General features: G+C 38.8%; 1 protein-coding gene across 6 annotated transcripts in view; it reads right to left on the reverse strand.

Moving 5' to 3' along the window:
- ALKBH8 (alkB homolog 8, tRNA methyltransferase) overlaps positions 1 to 22477 on the reverse strand; it is a 50363-nt gene that overhangs the window by 25523 nt on the left and 2363 nt on the right. For 2 of the 6 annotated variants that reach the window (XM_025893889.2, XM_025893890.2), the window contains exons 2-7: positions 19189 to 19324; positions 15905 to 16142; positions 13591 to 13722; positions 12809 to 12904; positions 10808 to 10912; positions 9610 to 9680 (exon numbers count right to left, since the gene is read on the reverse strand). In XM_025893889.2, the coding sequence (XP_025749674.1) occupies positions 9610 to 9680; positions 10808 to 10912; positions 12809 to 12904; positions 13591 to 13722; positions 15905 to 16142; positions 19189 to 19324 (778 nt within the window). The other 4 variants (XM_025893891.2, XM_073903675.1, XM_073903674.1 and 1 more) reach the window with 4 other exon arrangements.

Below are 22477 nucleotides of genomic sequence, written 5' to 3' on the forward strand. Positions count from 1 at the left end.
AGTTGTTAAGCATCTGCCTTTGGCTCAGGTCACGATTTCAGGGTCCTGGGATCGAGCCCCACATCAGGCTCTGCACTCAGCAGGGAGCCTGCTTCTCCCTCTGCCCCTCCCCCTGCTCATGCTCTCTCTCTCTCTCAAATAAATAAAATCTTAAAAAAAAAAAGCCTATAATATAATCATGCTTATGTGTCTGCACTGAGACCACTTGCTATCAGCTTTCATTTATCACACTGTGGCTTTGTTCCTCTGTAGGGACTGTGAAGTGAAAATCCACGTCATCCAAAATCAGACTCCAAAAACAAGAGTCAATCACAAACCACTTCAGTAAAATTAAGTTTTATTTTACATATGACAAAGCTCCAAAGGTAATGAAACATTTTGGCTTTAAAAAAACATTTTTTGAGATTTTTATCCTTATTTACTTGCTAGATTCTCTCTAGCAGATTATACTCAACAAATATTTTTGAATGAATTAATGAATACATTCATCATAAACAATTTATGTGAAAAGAACAGGGTAATGTACCTTACATTTTTGGACAGAAGGCTTCCTAAATTCCACTTATTTATTTTCTGGGCTTTCCTCCTTAAGCAAAATAAATCAACAGATTCATATACACAGATAACCAAAATGAGACAGCTAAAGTCAATAGTTAAGAGTGTATCTCTGGTCCTAGATTACTCCTCATAAAGAAAAACCCATTTAGGATAGTACTTTCCATAGGTACCACAATGAGATACCACCTCATCACTCTTTTTTTTTTTTTTTTTAAAGATTTTATTTATTTATTCATGAGAGACAGAGGGGGAGAGAGAGAGAGAGAAGCAGAGGGAGAAGCAGGCTCCCAAGGAGCAGGGAGCCCGATGCGGGACTCGATCCCAGGACCCCGGGATCATGACCCGAGTCGAAGGCAGACGCTTAACCATCTGAGCCACCCAGGCGCCCCCACCTCATCACTCTTAAAATGGCTACTATCAAAAGAAAGAAAGAAAAAGAGAGAGGGAGGGAGGGAGAGAGGGAGGGAATGGCACAAGTGTTGAAAATGTGGAGAAAGGAGAACCCTCGTGCACTGCTGGTGGGAATGCAAGCTGGTGCAGCCGCTATGGGAAACAGTATGGAGGTTCCTCAAAAGAAACTAAAAAACAGAACTACCCTATGATCCAGCAATCCCACTTCTGGGTATTTACCCAAAGGAAATGAAAGCACTAACTCAAAAAGATACCCGCACCCCCATGTTCACTGCAGCATTATCTACAATGGCCAAGACATGGAAATGACCTAAGCGTCCACTGACAGATGAACGGACAAAGAAGTCATGGTGTTTATACAGAATAGAGTATTATTCAGCCATTAAAAAGAAGGAAATCCTGCCATTTGCAACAACATGGATGGACGTGGAGGGCATTACGCTAAGTGAAATCAGACAGGGGCAGATATGCCATATGATCTCACTTATATGTGGAATCTAAAAATAGAAAACACCAAACTCCTAGATACAGAGAACAGGCTGGTTGCCAAAGGCAGGGAGTGCACAGTAGGTGAAATGGGTGAGCAACCCTCCAGTTATAAAACAAATACATCCTGGGGATGCTAAAATACAGCATGATAACTGTAATTACTAACAGTGTACTGTATATTTGAAAGTTGCTGAGAGATCTTAAAAGCTCTCATCATAAGGGGAAAAAAAGTTGTAATCATGCGTAGGGACAGATGTTAACTAGACTCACTGTGGTGACCATTTTGCAATACAGACATGTATCGAATCATTATGTTATACACCTGAAACTAATACAATGTTGTATGTCAATTATATCTCAATTACAAAACAAAACAAAAACAAAAACAAAACTAGGAGATATACACCAAAAAAGAAAAAACAAACAAACAAAAAGCCCACCTCATTGCTGGTGGTAACGGTCATAGTAACACTAGCGTTGACAGTGGGAGTGGAAGCTACAGTAGCTGCTGTCATTATTAAATTCTTCTCAATTCTGTTTAACAAATAAAATTAAAGAACTATATGCCAACTTCAAACTACAACAGAAAGCACAGAGATGAGGTGATTTCTCCATGGTCCATTAGGAGTTACCAACAGGGATAAGCTAGAACCCAACTCTCCCAACCTGTCCATGCCGGATCGAGTCCCAGTGCAAACATCTAGGGGTCTGGACACACAGACTTTCACTTTCTCGGTTCCTAGCGTGGCGCTGGAGTATTTAACTGAATGGTGACTACAACCGCCCCTGGCACCTACATTATTTCATGTCCACTTATTCTGGGAAGGATTACTATGAAATTCTACTGCCTTTGAAGTTGATACTACACAGATTGAGCCTTTCAGCATTTTCTAACTCAAAATCCTAGCTAAATATCGTAATTGTCTGTGAGCTTTCTATAAATACGGAAAACCGGCCTCCATCTTAGGCATTCTGAATCAGAACAAACTACAGTACCTGCTCTGGAAAAAGTCAGTCTAGCAGGGAGAATGGAAATAAACCACGGGGACCTAAAATATGCAACTATAAGATACAGGCTAAGAAACAAAGATTCTTATCATGTTTACAGATATAAACGCCAAGCTTGAAAATCTCAGCAGAGAACTGGACATGACTTAAAGACATCGTAAATCTGAAGAAAAACCACGCAGATACTCTAAAACAGAAAAATACCATGACTGAAATGAGGCCATCGATGAGTGGATTTAGCAGCAAATCAGACGTGGCTGAGAAGAGAATTAGTGACAGAAGAAACCGTCTGGAGTGGAGAGAGAAAATACACCAAACACAGAAGAGAGGGTAAGCAAAAGAGTCTACAGAAAACAGGCAGATGGAGAATGGAACAGAGACAAAACCTACAGGGATAATGGCTGAGTTTTCCAAAACTGATGAAAAAAAAAAAATCCACAGGTTCAAGACACCCCATAAAAAATCCCAAGAATAAATAAACCCATCAGAATAAGCAGGATAATCAGGCACATCAAAATGAAACTACAGAAAACAAAAGGTAAAGAAAAAAAATCTTAAAAGAAGCCAGAGAAAAACAAAGATCACCTTCAAAGGTCACAAGAACGATACTGGGAGCCAGAAGAAAGTAAATGAAATCTTTCGTGCGCGAAAAGAAAGTAACCGCCAGCCTGGAATTCTGTCCCCGGGGAAAGTACCCCCGAAGGATGAAGGTGAAATGAAGACAAAAATAACAGAGTGGGGGCGCCTGGGTGGCTCAGTCGTTAAGCGTCTGCCTTTGGCTCAGGTCATGATCCCAGGGTCCTGGGATGGAGCCCTGCAGCATCGGGCTCCCTGCTCGGCGGGAAGCCTGCTTCTCCCTCTCCCACTCCCCCTGCTGTGTTTCCTCTCCCACTGTGTCTCTGTCTGTCAAATAAATAAATAAAATCTTTAAAAATAAATAAATAACAGAGTGGCCAGCAGCAGACCTGGACTAAAGGGAATGTAAAGGGTGCTGCATTATACAACAGGAAAATGATCCCAGATGGAAGGTGTGACATAAAATAATGAAAAGCAAAGAAAACAGTAAGTATGTCTAAATGAACACTGACTGTAAGTGCCAAAGAAGTATCTAAAAAAGATTAAGAGAATTCAAACACACAATAATAATGGGATATAAATTATCAGGGAGTAACAGAGTTTAAGAGTCCTGAAGCTCTTACACTATTCAGCAAAAAAGATACCAAAGAAGCTTAGACTCTGAATGCATCTCAGGTAATTACGTTGACTGAAAGAAGCCATACAGCAAAGAGCATACCCTGTAAGATGCCCCTAAAAGACTCTGGAAAATACTTGTGATCTAAGGTGTTGAGGAACAGCAGGAGACAAGGAAACTTCTGGGGATGATGGACACGCCCGTCATCCTGAAAGTCGTGAGTGTCTCATACGTGCGGCTTTACTGCATGACAATTACGCCACTAGGAGCTGTTCTTAAAAGAAAACTGGGGGGGATGTAGTTAAAACAGTACTTGAAAGCAACATTCACAATCATAAAAATGTATGTCAAGACTATTTCCCAGGTTCTTGGGGCACCTGGGTGGCTCAGTCAGTTGTCTGCCTTTGGCTCAGGTCCCAGGGTCCCGGGATCAAGCCCCACATGGGGCTCCCTGCTCAGCGGGGAGTCTGCTTCTCCCTCTCCCTCTGCCCCTCCTCCCAGCTCTCTCGCTCTATCTCTCTCCTAAATAAATTCTTTAAAAAAAAAAAAGAATATTTCCCAGCTTCTAAATTGATCCATTGGTGGACAGTTAAACAGAGCAGGAAGCACGGGAAGAGCAAAAGCTTGTTTTGTTTTGTAGGATAGAAGAGCAGTAGGTAGTAAATGGCTGAAGAGAAAGATGAGTTCAGGCTTAGAAAAAAGAAAATGGCTTTTAGAGAGTTGGATATTCAGGTCCAAAATCAGAGGTGGGGAGGAGGGAATCAGGGCTGGAAGTATTTTTGTATCTCCCACATTGCGGGAAAATGCAGTCAGAGAAATAAAAGCTCTTTTAAGAGACGTCTATTTAACCAACTGATATACTCCGTTACTTCTGGAAAGCATACTCACGCCCCAAATGTGTGCTGATCACAGGCAACTGTCCAACACGTTCATGCATTTCTACTCTCAACACCTGAGCTACATGCTTAACAAGTCAAGCACTCTGTGTCATCCACACTTATTTTGCAATTACTTAATTTAATGATATAGTATGTAAACCAATGAAATTGACAAAGAAAAGATAGGATTTTTTTCTCTATACACTAGGTTGAATGCTGCTGAAAAACAGTACAAGTGAACAAAATAATGAATTATTATAACAGATGTGATAATTCAATAATAAAATCTTGGAAATAGAAACATCAAAACATAAAACCCTACACTCAGGTGCCACAGGTAACTTTAAGCTTTCGCTTCACCTTAAAGAAATGAAAACTGGAAAGACAAGGCAGACTGTGGACCCTCCCAAAAGAAGGGCCCTACATCAAAATACTGGTGAGTGAATTTATATGTAGGTTAAAACAAAGTGTTTGCAATATGTACATATCTTTTATTATATTATCCCCAAATTTATGTGACTTCTCAATTAACAGCCAACCACTGCATCTCCTAAACAGGCCTCTATTGTAGCCTTCTGCACCCAATTGATAAATTTTATTCTAATTCTACATACCTGGAGTGATACGATGCTGCTGTCTTGCTACAAAGTAAATGTACAAATTCTACCTGAAAAGATAAAAGAATTGGTACTTGGAAGGCTCCAAATACAACACAACATTCTATTTCATGCTGTCATGCTGTGAAGCAGACTTTCTCAGCAGATTACTGGCCCTGGAACAGGCCTGTCTGCCGTTACCCGTACTGCAAGGGCAGCACGGACACTGCCACTTATAAAGGACAGGAGAGCACCGTAAGAATTGTCAGCAGACTCCCATTTGCCCCATTTACACAAAAGGGGATTTGGGCTTCCAAGAGATCTTGAAAGATAAGAAAATTAAACAAAAATTGGAATCTTCAGAATATAAGTTAGTAGGGGAAATGTTTAAGTGAAAATAGAATTCGATGTGTAAAAAAATACACGACCAAGCAAGGTAAAGCATTTACTTCTGGCCCACAAACCGGCAGATCCACTGGTCCACATTAGTTCTGAATGTTAGGGACACACTGGATAAAAAGGCAAATGAAGACGTGGCCCAATACGCCTCCATCAATACACACAGCCATACCACAGCTACGGATGGATGCAAGGCGCCCCTGCACACACACCCACACCCACACCCACACCCAAAAATGGGGGAGAAATATAAGCCCGCTTGGATAGCAGATCATCATCCTTTCGATGCTGAGGGCACTACAGAGACGATGGAAAATATGTATCACAAAGAAGTTTTAAGGGACAGAGAAGGGAGAAAGGAGCTACATACCAGACACAATTTATTTGACAGAACTTTACAAAATGTAAATATTCCAAGGACTCACAGAAGAAGTCTGGGGCCTAGAACCAAGATAAAAATAAGAAGAAATCACTTGGCTTCTGAGGCTATAAATGTTGCTTATATAGACACATTCTGGGCTGAACCTGAGGTTAAAGATGTGGTCAGGATGCTGAGGGTCTCGACTGTATTAGTTGTTCAAGCCCCATAAAGAAAGTATCTTTGTTTTCTTCCCCCAATTTGTGCTGAGGATCAGAAAATAAGAAACATCTGTCTGTTAAAGCAACACGCTCCTAAAAGAGAAGTACCCTGTGAGTCATTCCTGACATACAGGAAGTGATGAGAATCACTCCAGCATCAGAACATCTCTGGGGCAAACTACACGGATTTTGGAAAAAAACGAAGAGTCTACAAAACTACTCAGCTGGCAACAGAGAAACTGGGTCACTCAAGACATTTCACAAAAAATGTTTACTCAATACCTTATATTTCAGAAGATCATGCTGGACTCAGTAACTATTTGCTAAAAGCATGAGCCTGGAGCGAGAACAGGTAATATAACGAAAGACGGAGCCCTCTAGCAGGCATTCAATAGACAAAGTCTTCCTTAACCAAATACCCAATTGCCCAGCCCACTCAGTTGCAAAAATCATCATAATAAAAAATATTTACTGATAAACCAACTTCTTATAAAATTAGTACTTCTCCAAACATCTCTGTGTTTTTTATTTTTTTAAAGATTTTATTTATTCATCTGAGACACAGAGATACAGAGAGAGAGAGAGAGGAGAGAGCCTGAGCAGGGAGAGAGGCAGAGGGAGAGGGAGAAGCAGGCTCCTTGCTGAACCAGGAGCCCGATGTGGGGCTCGATCCCACGACCCCGGGATCATGACCGGAGCCGAAGGCAGACGCTTAACCATCTGAGCCACCCAGGCGCCCCCATCTCTGTGTTTAATACCAGCAGCTAACTGCACCGTGGTAACCCTTTGGTCATTCTTTCCGTGAGTTTTGATGTAACGTATATTAACTTTGTAGGGTGACAGAAGGTAACCAGACTTGTTATGGTGATCATTTTGGAATGTATATAAATTTCAAATCACCACCTTACACCTGAAATCAATATATTATTGTATGTCAATTATACTCAATAAAAAAAAATTAGGAGTTCTCATAAATTTTCTAGGAAAAGGAAGCAAGTAAAGAGTTAAGTATAATCTCAAGGATTTTAGCTAAGGAGAAACAAACACTAAAAACAGTGGTGGCACTGACAAATTATGACAATGAAATGGAAGCTGGAGTAGATACTATATTACATTTCTTACACCAATTAGGGTTGTCAAGGATGAGGAAATAAAGAAAAAGGGACAGGAGTCTGGGAGCCAGGTTCCAGGTCTGGGGCAAAGAGCCAGGAGAGAGTGCAAGCAACTACAGTGTCAAAAGCAAACAGAACAGGCGCAAAGGTGGGTAAATGCAAGAGGAAAAGGTGAAAGCCACCTTTCTGGGGACCACTGGAAACCTTATTTTGAGGCCATGGGAACGTGACCTTCCCTCTGTTACAGAAGTGAAACCTTCCAGGAAGGGCCCAAAGAAGCAGCTTACCTTCGTAAGTCCCTACACCCATGAACTGCTCGGAGTAAGAGAACAGTTCGCATATGTCAACTCACAATCCTTCGGCCAGGCAAGAGCTAATATCAATCCCATTTTACATATGAAACAAAGGGCTCCAAATATAGCCAACTTTTTAAACAGCATGATACACTTACATGTTTAGTAAATATTTTTTCCAAAATTACAAAGATTAGCCACCTGTCAAAAACATTCTATCACAAGAAAATCTATTGTTCTTGTCGTAAGTTGTAACATGCATGCTTTTCTGTATTACCAAGGCGGCTTTAACCACGCAGCCCATCATTCAAACTGGCAGCTAAAAATTATGTGCCTTCAGAGACACCAAGTGTAGGTGACAATTGCGGCAGATAATCAGTGCAGGTAAAGGGCACCGTTTTCCCTTCTTTACGATTTCCAACTGCGGAGGAACATTTAGCCCCGCTCCTGATACTTCCCTAGGTGTGGCAGAAATTCCCACAGGAGTGAGGGTATAGGAATAACATACCTGGCTTTTCTCCACTCCTTCACTTCTTTTCTTTTTTAATTTTTTTTTTTTTTTACAGAGAGAGCATGCGCACGACCAGGGCGAGGGGCAGAGGGAGAAGAGGGAGAGAATCTCCCCCAGACGCGCCACTGAGTGTGGAGCCCAACCCGAGGCTCGATCTCACAACCCCGAATGAGATCATGACCTGAGCTGGAGTCAAGGGTTGGTCACTGAACCTACTGAGCCACCCAGGTGCCCCTCTACTCCTTCACTTCTAAGTCTCCAGGAGGAAGGGCATGGCTCAGGCCAGTGGCTAGCCTGGGGCATGCTTTCCCGGCTGAGCTCTTCCCTCTCTTTTTCAGATCTAGCTGGTTTGCAGAACCTAATAAATGCTCCTTCACGTCCGATGTTAGAGAGGAAGAACCTGCCTCTACGAGGAAGGTCTCCAGCTGTCTGGCTGCACCGGTGACAAGGACGGCATGTCACTTTAATTCGGAGGTGAAGTATTAACACGTCCACTTGGCTACAGATCTCCCGTGTTTTCTCAGTAGAAAAGTTGACACTCTGCTCTCCAGTTATGTCTCCTTTCTCAGCTGGTTACACAGTTAAGAGGAAAAGACAAGGATGTTCTTTACTGATCCCCTAAAGCCACAAGCCAGGATAAGAGGTAAAATAAAAATAAGCCAGACAGAGAAGAGCTCTTTCTTTTTCCTATCTGTCCTCATTATTTTATAAAGCATTTAATAAACATCCACACGTGAGTGATAAGATGGACCCGTCTCATAAAACAGCACTAATTCTCTCGTCACATCATCAACATGATCACACAGAATTCAGTATCAGTTAAAAAGCCAAAGCACTAAAAACCTAGTGATGGGAACTATACAAATGCAAAACAAAACAACCTAGTAAACAGTATTCGCCTCCAGGAACAAGATCAGATTTTGAAGCAACCTCGAGTTAGATTAGATGACCTTATATTTTAAAGGTTCTTCTGGACTTAAAATTCTGATTTCTAACTAAAATTCTACCTGCAGGATGCACCCATCACTTTAAAGCATGCTTTTTCTATCTTCTTGAGCAGTTCAAGTAAAGTGCAGCTTTACAAACAAGTCGATGCATAAACATGAACCTCGTATTCTTCATCTGTAAAAATGAGGATATCACCCTGTACTGCTCAGAGTTTCTGAAGGGATTGGATCGGGTGATATATGTGAAAAAGTATCAAAATTCTGGAAACACACATTTTTTGTGTTCCTTTTCCTGTGGCCCGCAGTCACCATCCTTTGCCACTAGATGGCAATGCTGCACGAGTCAGGAGGGCAGTCTGCATTGCCTTCACCAGCTAGAAGCGAAATGCGCAAAAAAATGTGTAAACAGGGGTTTTCCTACCATCTCATCAGCTGATGGATAAAACTTCAGACACCTGAAAGAAGAGGCTGTGATAATTTTACATTCTATAAGAAATGAAAGTACTAATAGCACCTTTACTTCTCATGTTTAAATCCTAACTCATTTTAATTAAGAAATGTGGGAAATCCCAGGAAAACAGCATCGTGTAAGGTAAGACAGTTGTTGATGGCTAATGAAAATGTTTGAACATTTACCTCTGACCCCAAACTGAGAGAAACAATCTCATCTTCAAAAGCAGAATGTGTGTCAATATGAGCAGGAATTCCTGGGATAGAAAATAAAATAACAGGTCACTTCATTTTTCCTTTCAGTAGACTTAAGATACATACAGCCTCACACTATACTGGGGAGAACACTGTCTGGTGTTCTCAGGAAGGTACTGTAATTTTAGTTAAAAGGAAACATCTAGGGTGAATGTGACTACATAAAATCAAACTAAATCTGAACTAAAAGTATCTTCACTTAGTGTTGAAGAGCCACTGGCAGTCCATTCTGAAACCAAGACGTGAGAGTCACTGCTTGCCTGAGGCATCTACCCAATCCCAGCCCAAGAGAACATGTGACAGATAAATACCAAAGTCATGTTTGCCCGTGAACACGGGATTCCCAAGTACATGCAGAACAAAAGCAAGAGCCAGGTGTGAAGACTAAGCATATCAATCATTCAGATATGGCTCCTTCCATCAACTTCTCAACTACGTTAACTGAGCATCTCCCAAGAAAAAGGATTTGCTACGTGGTAAGAGCATACAAAGCAGGGAAGACATATCCCTGTCCTCAGGGAGCATACAGACCAACAGAAAGACGGACAGGTAAATACGTAATTACAATACATTATGATAAAAGCAGGAAAAAACCCAAAACCCCACGATGTCTGCCATTGATAAAATCCTTAAGATCATTTCATGACTACAAATATCACATGAAGATGCTGCTAATAAGTGCAAAAAACTCAGGAGCCGAAAGATTTTTACTAACATATCATCCTAGAATTGTCTTCATATTCTCAGGGGAGAAAGAGGAGCAAGACCATCCAACCAAGCAGCCTTCTTCTGGTATCTGCCAATTATGTGGTTCTTCTACTACACATGCTTCCTATGTCTTTGAAACAATCTCCTCCCTCTCTAAATGAAATGTTGAGAAGCAAACAAAAAAAAAATCACAAATAGCAACTGTGCCAGCCTACTTATCTACACTTTGAGACAGGAGTTCCTCAAGGGATTAACATGTAGATCTGCAAGGGATTAAAGTCAACACAGGTAACAAACATAAGCAAATTATTGCGAAGAGTGAATTTAAGCTAAAAAAATCATATCTTTGATTTTAGGGAGTTAAAGAATCCACTCAGTTATGAAATATATGATTGCAATGTGGAAATAAGAAAATACTCACCATGCCCAGGTTCATACTGGTTAACAGTCAATTGGTCGGGTTTGTGTTTAATGAAACCTTCTTTCAACCACTTCTCCAGAATGCTATCCCAAATGTCAGGAAGACCTGATGTCAGTAATCATAAAGATAAAACATTAAAATATTTACTTTGCATGTTTTACTCAAGAATAAAAAAAAGCCTCTGTGAGAAAAATCACACAGCTTTTAGTTTAGCCGTCAAGGTCTAAATATAACAATAAACCCGTAAGACAAAACAATAAAAACAAAACCTTCAGAATCTTTTAAAGTTATTTTATTGATTTTAATCAAACAAAATATCCAAAAGAAAAATTTTGCTCACAATTCTGGCACTTTGTAAAACAGCAATAAAATTATAAAATTTACTCTTACATGCTGGAAATTAGCCTGACCACTCTTTCTTGTTATTTAAAATTATTCCACTTTTAAAAATTAAATTTAATTTACTTATTCTCTAAATCATTTCCTTTTTTTAAATTTTCTTTTTATTTATTTATTTATTTATTTATTTTTAAAAGATTTTATTTATTTGACAGAGAGAGAGAGACACACAGCGAGAGAGGGAACACAAGCAGGGGGAGTGGGAGAGGGAGAAGCAGGCTCCCCGCTGAGCAGGGAGCCCAATGCGGGGCTCGATCCCAGGACCCTGGGATCATGACCTGAGCCGAAGGCAGACGCTTAACGACTGAGCCACCCAGGCGCCCCTAAATTTTCTTTTTATTTAAAAAGCAATCTCCACACACAACGTGGGGCTCGAACTCATGACCCCAAGATCAAGAGCTGCTCATTCTTCCAACTGTGCCAGCCAGACACCCCTAAATTAGTTCCTTTTAAAAAACAGTTTTTGGGGCACCTGGCTGGCTTAGTTGGAGGAGCATGTGACTCTTGATCTCGGGATGTGAGTTTGAGCCCCACTGATTCCCATGTTAGGTGTAGAGATTTCTTAAAAAATTAAAATATTTAAAAAACAAAAACAAACCAGTTTTCAAAGTAGAACTAACTTACTTTCACTGGAATCAGAAATGTTATGAGGGAAAGTAAGCCCTGAGTAAGATTCAAGTCCATCAAGCAAATATAACTCCAACACAATCCTACCAAAGGTTTAATATCCAGATCATACAATAAAATCTTATTCATCAAATAGTCAACCCATTAGAAAAAAACTGGCAAAGGATATGAAGAGGAATTCACAGAAAGGTAAATTAAAAATGGCCAACCTCACTAGTAATCTGGAAATTATAAAGTTGAAAGTTTTATAATACCACATGTTGGTGTGGGTCGGGGAAGGAGGTACACGCTCGGTAAGGATATGTCAATACAGCTGAGTTGGGGACAGTTTTTCAGTATCTATTAACATTTTTAAATGAACATAACTGACACAACAATTCTACTACTTAGCAGTCTCCCTTGAGAAATTCTTGCTTACTGCATAAGAGATATACACAAAGACATGCAGAGCATCACTCCTTATAAAACTAGAAATAATCTAAATATCTACCAACAGGGAGCTAACGGAATAAGCCACTATTGAACACTGAATACAATGAAAATTCAGGCAAGATCTCCAAGACATTCAATAAAGGGAGAAGAACAAGTTGGATGCATACATGTAACATGTGAACACACAACATATAATACTCAGTATAATACTACATATTAACAACTACATACTTTTACAGTATCTCTACTGGGATGTAAACTCTTTGTTACAGCACATGGACTCACCTGTTAATAGTACTACCTCTGAGAAGAAGCACGGGAGTAAGGCTGGTGTTCAAGAGGAACTTTAGCCTTAGCTATATGTATCCAGTTTTTATAACAAAACTGCACTACGTATGTAATTTAAATGTTTTAAATTTAATCAGCTATTTCAACAGTTTACCTAGAAATGATAAATGAAACAGTATATACTATGACATACTTCCAATATATTAAATCTTTCTTTTCTGAGCCAGCATTTGTCATTTATTAGCAATTACTTACCCCCAGGTAATGGTTTGTCTTTATCTACATTGTTGTTCTCATAGTGGAATTCATAACCAAAATGCTTTACTCTCCTGTGCTTTAAGCACTTTTGACCTAAATGAAGAAAAGAAAGTAAACTATTTGAGAGAAAAATATCTGCATTCCTTTGTCTGTTTCAAAGTCAAAATTGTGAGTCAGGATTCCTTTAGTAATGGTAATTTTTGGTAACTGCTAAATTACTGTCTTTAATAAAAGTAACCATTCTACCTCATCTCTGCTGTTCTTTTCAGTCTAAAATGGTAACAAACCCTTGGAGAGTTTCATCCCATCAACCCAAAAAAGTCAAACATGGATGCTGCCACTCACAAGACCTTTTATATCTGGAAAGAGTCAGAGGAACTCTAATTTGCAAATATCTGCAGGAAGCTCTTACTGCATTTCGGCAGCAAGGTACTGAGCTGCTGATCCCGCACCGGAAATGTGCCTGGTGGGGGGCGGGGGGAAGGGGATCAAAGAAGATAATGTATGTAAAAGGGCTTATCAGTGCAGGCTCTACAAATGTTAGCTAATAAATATTAATTAGTTTGGAGCTTAAAACTGATAGCTATATAAATGTCATTTATTATTAATGCCCCTAAGAATTGTTGGCATGACTTGCCTAATATTAGATCTAGGCCACTCAGTAATTTTGAGGAAATATGAGAAATTTCAGTAAAGCAAAGGAGGAGGAGGAAAGGAGAAGCATTAGCATGGCATTTTGCAGAGACATTTAAATATCAAATTTGAGAAGTTTCACTTACCATTGTGATTGTCTATATCCTCTGTCCAGTTAACGCTTTCCAAAAGGATTTTCTCATCCTCAGAAGAAATAATTTCTTCTACTACCATGAGGCCTGGAGGTAAAGCCTGAAGCCCCAACTCTTTCCATTGTGCTGTGGGAAACCAAAACAAAACAGTCACATACAAAACTTAGAGTTCCTAAATACAAATAATTCTGTCCAGGGGCCATTTACCAGTTCATAGAAGTCCCAATCCTCATATTCAGAAATAAGAATGCTAAAGGCACATGACATAGGAAAATACAAAAATAAAAACCAAGATAAAGATTATGGTACACTGTATCCACCACAATTACCAACAGCAAATAAAACGGTATTTACTTAAATATTATTTGAACATGATTGAGCTACTTTTTAAATCTCACTAAGAAACAAGGTTTGTCATAATATCTACAGTTTGCCATTCTAGCCAGACCGTCTCTAAATATTGAATACAAAAATTTAAATGCTCATTTTTGCCCTTAGATTCTTGATACTAGCTAGGTATGGTCCAGTAACAGAAAAAGGTAAAACAACAAAAAACATATTCTAAAAAACTAAAAATATCATCCTATGAAGAATTATTTGGTATATATTAAATAATTTAAGTCCCTGTGCCCTTCAAAGTTTAAGATAGTGTAGCTGTGAAAGAAAAAGAAAGAATTTATGATTAAAGGGAATAATGCAATTCACATTTAGGGATCTCATTGTTCATGCTACAGACATGATTTCTAAAGCTTTTCTGCTGAAGAGTTTTCATCCTTGAATCACTTAACATAAAAATTCACAAAAACAATAATATAAACGTCTACTAGATTTTATTACTATTTCAGAAATACAAATAGTGAATCACCTGATAAATATTTATTAAGTGTTTACTACATGTCAGGCATTATATTACTTATTCAAATTATGTAAGGAAAGCTTTGAGGAAAATTCCTTAAAGACAGGTAATTTATACTACAAGTAATTCATACTTAGTTTTCTAAAAATTGTATTTTTTAAAAAAAGAATTAAAAACACCCCTTGTATTTCTTACTCAGTGGCTCCAGTGGCTCTCTGGTAGCAGTTATCAAAACCAGTATCAAAACATTTGTGACACAGTTTTGTTCTCTATTTGTTTCTACTAGGATTTATTTCCTAACAACAGCCTTGGAAATACACCTGGATCTAATGTGGGATTTCAAATAAAGAACACCCCAGAACTCACTTTGTGCAATATCTTACAGAGCATTCAACATACTGACTAGGGGACAACCCAAGGACAATACTTTCTGATTAAAACTTACTCCCAAACCATTCAGTTTTCAAAAGCTGATCATAAACACATATAGAGATAACATACTTTTTAAAATCTAAAGCTTATGTCAGATTTTAAATTAAATACATACAGATACTGAGAATTATAACTCCTAAAATATATCTTTAAAAAGTCTTTAAGAGTTTCCTCTGAGTCTTATTTTACAAAAACATAAATTCAGTCAGATTATCCTCACATACCCATTCCCGGGGTATCTGAACAAAACATTAAGTTGCCTAAGTTAGGTGGCAAATGAGTATAATGGGAGACCAGATGTCTACATCAAAGTTCATCTCAATACATCTTATTTCCATGGGACAGTGGTGAAAAGATGTAATCATCTCTGTAGCAGTTCTGTATAGGGGTCTATAAAGCTTTTATTTAAATTAATTTCCTTAAAATTTAATTAAAAAACCAGTTCCTCAATCACACAATCACGTTGGACAGTGCAGCTAGGAACATACAAACGTTGCCATCATCACAGAAAGTTCTGCTGGACACGGCCACCATAAAGCTTTAGGAATCCTCGGTGGCTAAAGGTGTTCCTCCATACGGCAAGCTTGGCACACGATCATTCGGATCACAATTGATTCCTAAGCGATTAATTGAAAGCTTCTGGGGAGACTATAAAATTGGTAATCTGAATCCCCAACATTAAATTTTGAAAAGCACAATTAGGTAGCAGGATTCTAAAGTAAGTAACACAGATAATAAATATATTGTTAGGGTGGTAGGCCCAGCTCCTTAAAGGCAGAGCTATGTCTAATCCACATCCCTTCAACGACTGGCCCCATGCCCGGTACAAACTAGGTGCGTAAAGAGTGTTTGTCAGACAAAAAGGGGCTGCTTAACTGAGGTCCTGTTTGGTTTCACAGTAACTCCAAAAGAAAAAAAAAAGAAAAGAAAGGAAAGGAAAAGAAAAGAAAAGAAAAGAAAAGAAACAAAACTCACACAAAACCAACGACCATTTTTTAAAAGATACCTGTATACTAATACCTTTTTCCACAAAATTCAAGTACAGAATGATCTTTTGTCCTAAATCATCCACTATTTCTTTTCCGTTGAGGGTGACATAGGCTTCCTTAGCTTCTTCTGCAGTTTTGTATCTCACAAATGAGTAGGGCTTACTAGGTGGCATTAGGAGAGCATCCACCAGGCCACACTTCTCTAACACTGGGACCAGCTGGTTCCTACTCACATTGTTACCCAATCCACCATTGGCAACAACCAGGCTCTTTAAAAAAACAAAAAAAGAAAAAAAAAACATGAGCAATTAGTATCAATCCATTTATTTTCAAATAAGATTTTAAAATAAGATTTTTTAAAATAAGATTATTTTTAAGTAAGATTTCCACAAAGATGTAATTAAGATGGGAAAAAAGGTTTTCTTATTGTGGTTATTTGGGTTTCTAATTTCATACATAGTATATAAATTAATTTATTAAATATTGTGGATTAAAAAGTATACCTATGATATGAATACTACTGATTTTTAAATAGACTTTGCAGTAAAATATTCCTTTCTTAATGGCTATACATACAAATTAAAATGTCACATTTATTACTGCTTACAAGTTTAACACAATGAAAGAGAAATAGGAGACAAGGAATAGGGGTTACATAATACTTCTGCCAGCCAATACCTACTTTGACCTACTTAATCCTCATTAACATAACCTTCACAACAAGCCTACAAAGTGGTAATATTAGTCCCACTTCATAGAGTACACTAAATAGCAGAAAAATTAAGTTACGGTAGTGATGGGGGAGTTGGGTTTCAAACCTATTTCTGTCAGTTTTCAGAATCCACACTTGACATAACCATGATACAATGTTACTAGTTTCTACTGAACACAAAACAGGAAAATTTTCCTCTGTGTCTGAGTAATTCAGTCATTTTGCAATTAAAACTTTTCTCCTTAGTTAAATTTCATGCTTATGCTTACTTCCTGTTATCTGCAGTCCTGCACTAAACTTTATTCAAGGGGTTTGTCGGGGGGCGGGGGGAGATGTTTCCTATTTTTATTCTGATGCTTATGGCCTAGCACCTCTTATAAAACATTCTACACAGTGTTAATATTTTTAATTTATAATCTATGACTTCTAAAAGCTTTGTAGCAGAAGAGAAGTAAACCGCTGATGGCTTACTCTTAACAGTTTTACCATTTACACCAGGCATTGACAAACTTTTTCTGAAAAGGGCCAGACAGTAAATATTTCAGGCTTCTCAGGCAAGTCTCTGTCACATACTTTATTTTCATTTCCAACAACCCTTTGAAAATGTAAAACTCATTCTTAGCTTACAAGCCAGATTTGACCTAGGGACAGTACTCCGCCGACCCCTGATTTATATACAAAGCTGGAGATTAGAATATAATGTATTAAGTTTCATATACACCAAATGGGAATATCTAGAAACTTGTTTTAATAGATTATTATAAAACTGGATGAGAAAAGTAAAGCTCCATGCTGTCACGGAAGACCCCATACTTTGTATGTTTGCAAATATACACATTCACATGATGAACAAATACAATAATACAATGATATAAAACATGGTATAAAATTTAGTCTAAGATGGCTTGTCTTGGACCTCATTCAACAGGGTTTATAAATTAAAGTACTAAAATAACTTGGTTATATGCAGCCAAAGTTACAAAAATATTTCTATATTCCCAAATCTAAGGAATTGCAAAGGTGATATAAATGTCAAGGGTCCAATACCCCATCTAGAGAATGAGGAGCATGGTGAGGTACAACCTGAGGAATACTAGTGGTCCTCAAGGATGCTAAGTGATCTGTAGGCAATTCTAAAGGCAAACCACACAAAAACAAGTGCAGAGGGGAGGAAAGGGAGGAATTTATTTTCAATTGCATGTGAGTTACACAATATAATTAAAAGCAATAACTGTCTTATCTATAATTGTTCAAGCAAGCAATTTTCCCAGTAATATGAAGTAGAGAATTCAGAATTTTTTTTAAAGTTGTCTTCAGTCCTGACAATTTGAGGACCACTGCTCTAGAAAAATCTCACAATGGCTATAAATTTGCACAAAGGCACGTATACTTATAACACATCACGAAAAGAACATTTGTTCTCTCCTGGATAGATAATATGCAATTAGAGGTTCTTCTAGAATTTTATTCCTTTCTTGTAAAAATATTGTGGAGAAAAAAACAATCAAGCCCAAATAAGAAGACAATTTAGAAGGCATGAAGGTGAGGTTAAAGCTTCCAGAAATCTAAAAAAACAGATCCACTAGCAACAGCTTCAGAGGCAGAAAAATTATAACCCATTTCTTTCTTTACGCTTGTCTTCACGACCCTAGAAGGAAAAGAAAGCAAGTTATACTTGGGAAGAGAGGAGCAGAGATCATGTCAGTTTAATCTTTTGAACGCCTCACAGCCTCGGCGGCTCTTGGCAGAAACAGTACCGCGTGTGCATCCACATTACTTCTAATCTATTACGTATACTAACCTCTTTATAGGAGTTTGGTTTAATTCTCTGAAGTCATTAATACTGTGTTGAATCTAAGTATGGGCCTATTACCTGCTAAACTTAAATCTCCCTCCACAGGGGCGCCCGGGTGGCTCTGTTGGCTGAGCGTCCGACTCTTGATTTCGGCTCAGGTCATGATCTCAGGCCCCGCATCGGGCTCTGTGCTGAGCATGGAGTTTGCTTAAGTCCAAGTCTTACTCACAGTCCAAGAAGTCTCACAGTCCCTCATACGTATAATTAACACATAATATATTATAATATAATATATATATGTTGAATTTTTGCCATTAGAAAATGAAAAGGTTTTGTAAATAAGGTCTAATAAATTAAAACTGTTTTATAGCACATAATCAAAATACCTTATAACAAAAATGAAGTTAGGAATAGAGGGGAAAGACTACATTAGGATATAAAAGAGGTTTAGGTTTAGTTTTCTGTTCAGCCACCCTATCAAAGGACATACCACCTGTCAGAGCCTTAGTTCTCTAACCCATCATGTAAGAATTCCTAAGGAATTAAATAATGAATGGAAATATGCTTCGTAAATTCTGTGAACATATACCCACCACTCCCTCCAGTTCAACCAACACGGTCAATGGAAATTCAAACTATGTCCCCAAAATAGAAAGTTAGCAGGTCCTGTCATGTGTATACTGAATAGAGACATAACACAAGACTGAACAATCACAGCCTTCTTCTCTGAGCAATTATTAACCAATATGACTACAACATGTTAACATGGCAACACGGCTACATTCAAACGGTAATAGTTTTAGGTTACCTGAGTGGCATAGGATACTGTCTCAATGCCTTCATGTCTCAGCAAAGTATGCCTGGCTTTAATCTGTTTCCTCAAGAACTTCTTCTCAGTTTTATTGAGTTTGTAACTACTTTGATGGTCGCTGTCCATGACAGTACTGGGGGGAAAAAAAGGTATAAAATGTCAACTTTAAGAACCCTAGTGGAAGTTATAACAATGCTATTCATATATTCTATAGTTTATACATATTTCTATGTGATCATTTTTTAAAATGCTTACTTTACTTTTCACCAACCAAGAGAAGTGAAAACAAACTGATGCCTGGACAACAAACGGATATTTAAGAAGGTAACAAAAAAGCAAGAACATCAAAAAAGCAAGAGCATCTCTGAGGGTTCTACAAAATGTTCCAATGCTCTATTAAGTGCACTACATTACCCATAGGTAATATAGCCCCTTACTCGTGAAGTCCTAGGTAAAATGTGCCACAGACAAATTTCACAAACATAAGGTTAGGAAAGAAAGAAAGAAGAAGAAGAAAGAAAACAAAAAATTCAGACTATATGGTATGATTCCATTTACATAAAGTTCAAAACCCAAAAGTAAGCCATATGTTGCTTAAAAATACACATATAGCAAAACGCAAAGAAAAGCAAATAATAAACACATAATCCAGGAGAGAAGTTATTTCTGGCGGGAGGGGAGGAATGTGACATAGAAGGGACGTACAAAAGCATCAAAGGTATTTCTTAAGCTATATGGTGATTTAGGTGTTTTTTTATTTTTTAAGCTGTACATATTATATAGATTTATATCCATAATTTTTTAAATACAGATATAAGAACCCCATAGAACTGTGTTTTCCTTCTACTAAAATATGTCAGTCAGCAAGTAGTTACTGAGCACTTTCCCACAAAGGCATTCACACTATCCAAATCAACACCCTGCATCATGCTTTATTACAGTGGCCCATTTATTTTAGTCACAGAATTTAACATAATTTGTAATGATTCGTTTGTAGCTTAATCGAGCAGGAATGCTAGACGTAGTAGGTGCTCAATAAAAATGTGTTGAAGGGATAAATGAGTGATAATGGGCAGATACACACGTGCCTATTTATGGTCTGAGCACTCTGCAGCCTACAACTGTAATACACAGTTCGTGCTTTCAACAAGTTTAGAAATTAGTTGAGGAACACAGACAAACACTAAACAATGAAAGAATAACATATCTTGATATAATTGTTAACTGTAGAGTCTTTCAATGTGACATGAATTAGAAAAAAAAAATGATCGTTGTTAACTGGAAAAATCGGGGAGAACTTCAAAACACAAGTCGACCTGAGCTGAGCACTGAAGGGCAAGGGGAATACGGAGTCATCTGGAAGGGAGGTACCCAGTGAGGCAATAAAGAGCAGAAGCTAAAAACAGAAACGGATGCGTCTGGCAAAGACAGTGAGAGGTAGGCATATTTTTTTTAGAGCAGAGACTGTTGGCTGATCCACCGATCCCACTCTTCACCCGCTTGAATGTCTTCAAAGTTAGCAAACAAAATAAATTTAGGAAGTTAAATAAAATCATACTCCAAAACAGCTCATAAACAGCCAAAACTCTAATTACTACTCTTTATGTCTAGAGAGAAAATGCTGACTCGACTGAAAGAGCAGCCAGGAGCTAACTTAACTAACCCACAGGGTGCGTGTGAGAGGAACTGAGGCCAGAGCAGCAGGCCGGCTGGACAGCCTCACAGGGAAGTCAGGGGCAGGAGGATCTGCAGTAAGCCGGCCTGGCAAGTAGCAACAACAGGCCGCTGCCCACACGCAGGGAGGCTGTAAGAGAAAAGGAAAACAGAGAGACGCGGGAGGACCAAAGAAAAGTTCTAGTACCTTCCGTAGGACTTGGTGACTACTGATACATGAGGGAAAGAGGAAACACAGATCACTTCCTAACAGGACAGAGCCCAAGTGACCGAGACCATCAATGGCATTCGGAAACTGGAGAGTCAGAAGGGTCTGAAAGAGAGACAATAACGAGGAAGGGAGGTAATGAGTAGGACTGAGGATGTAACAGCTCTGAGGCTCTGGTGAGATACACAGTTGTAATGTCTGGCTGGCAGGTAACAGCAGAAAGTGGCTAAAAGGAAAATTCAGGTTAGAAAGCTTTCCGTGTCCTCATTAGACAGGAAGAGGGTAGTTGATCAGAGATCTCTGACACCGCACTGATTATAACTATTTGTTCTAATGTTTGGCCCCTTCCATTGGACTTAAGCTCTTTTGACAAGGATTAAATCATAATTTTCACTGCTTCCCCGGTCTCCGTGAGTGCTATGAGACAGTTTAACACAGTGTTTAGGGGTCCAGGTTCTACATTCAAATCTCAGCTCTACCACTTACTAGCTGTACCATGCTGTGTGAGTTATTTATTTCTGTGCTTGGGTTCCCTCACGTGTAAAATTGGGCTAATAGTGCCTGCTCTTGGCACATAATTCCAACTAAACCCTGCACTAAAACACTAGACCAGACTTGACCATGGCTTCTAGCAGCATAAAGCAATGTCCCTAGGATGTCCCCAGCTTCCCCATTACAATGACTGCCTGAGAAAACTAAAAATGCCAGGAAATTTAACTATTTGTTCTAGCAACACCTACTGATGGGCCCCTTATCTCCCTTTCCTAGAGCATTTACTAAAAGGGGATCACATTTGTGAATATGTATCTCTTGCAACTCAGAAGTATCTCTCTCAGAGCACCTGGGTGGCTCAGTCGGTTGGGCATCCGACTCTTGATTGCAGCTCAGGTCATGATCTCGGGGTCACAGGACTGAGCCCCCCATCGGGCTTCATGCTGAGCAGAGTCGGCTTGAGATTCTCCTTCTGCCCCTCACCCCCACTCACGCACTTGGATTTTCTCTTTCTAAAATGAATAAGTAAATCTTAAAAAAAAAAAAAAAAAAAGGGAAGTATTTCTCTCAAAGACCTGAGAGTCATTGCTCTGAAATGTAATCATCAGGAAGGACAGGGCCTCTGTTTCCCAGTCTCTGTGGTAGGATAGAATCCTATCTTTAATAACTGCCAGCTAGCAAACACAGCTGGCTTCATTTCATTTGCAATGACCAACCCTTTGTGATTTTTCACTTCTCTAACTCTACAGAGCCCCTGCTCTACCCCCACCCCATTCTACCTTTAAAACACCCAAATCATCCCTCACAAATTGGAATGCAGCTCAGCTCTTTCCCCTACTGTCAGTAGTGACTAAACAAAATCTGTTTTCATCACATTAATGTCTGGCTGTGTTAATTTCTGACACTATCTCA

The sequence above is a fragment of the Callorhinus ursinus genome, unplaced genomic scaffold, assembly GCF_003265705.2.
Source record: "Callorhinus ursinus isolate GAN/ISIS: 27379988/994484 unplaced genomic scaffold, GSC_fseal_2.0 scaffold19, whole genome shotgun sequence".
In the NCBI taxonomy this organism is placed as follows: domain Eukaryota; kingdom Metazoa; phylum Chordata; class Mammalia; order Carnivora; family Otariidae; genus Callorhinus; species Callorhinus ursinus.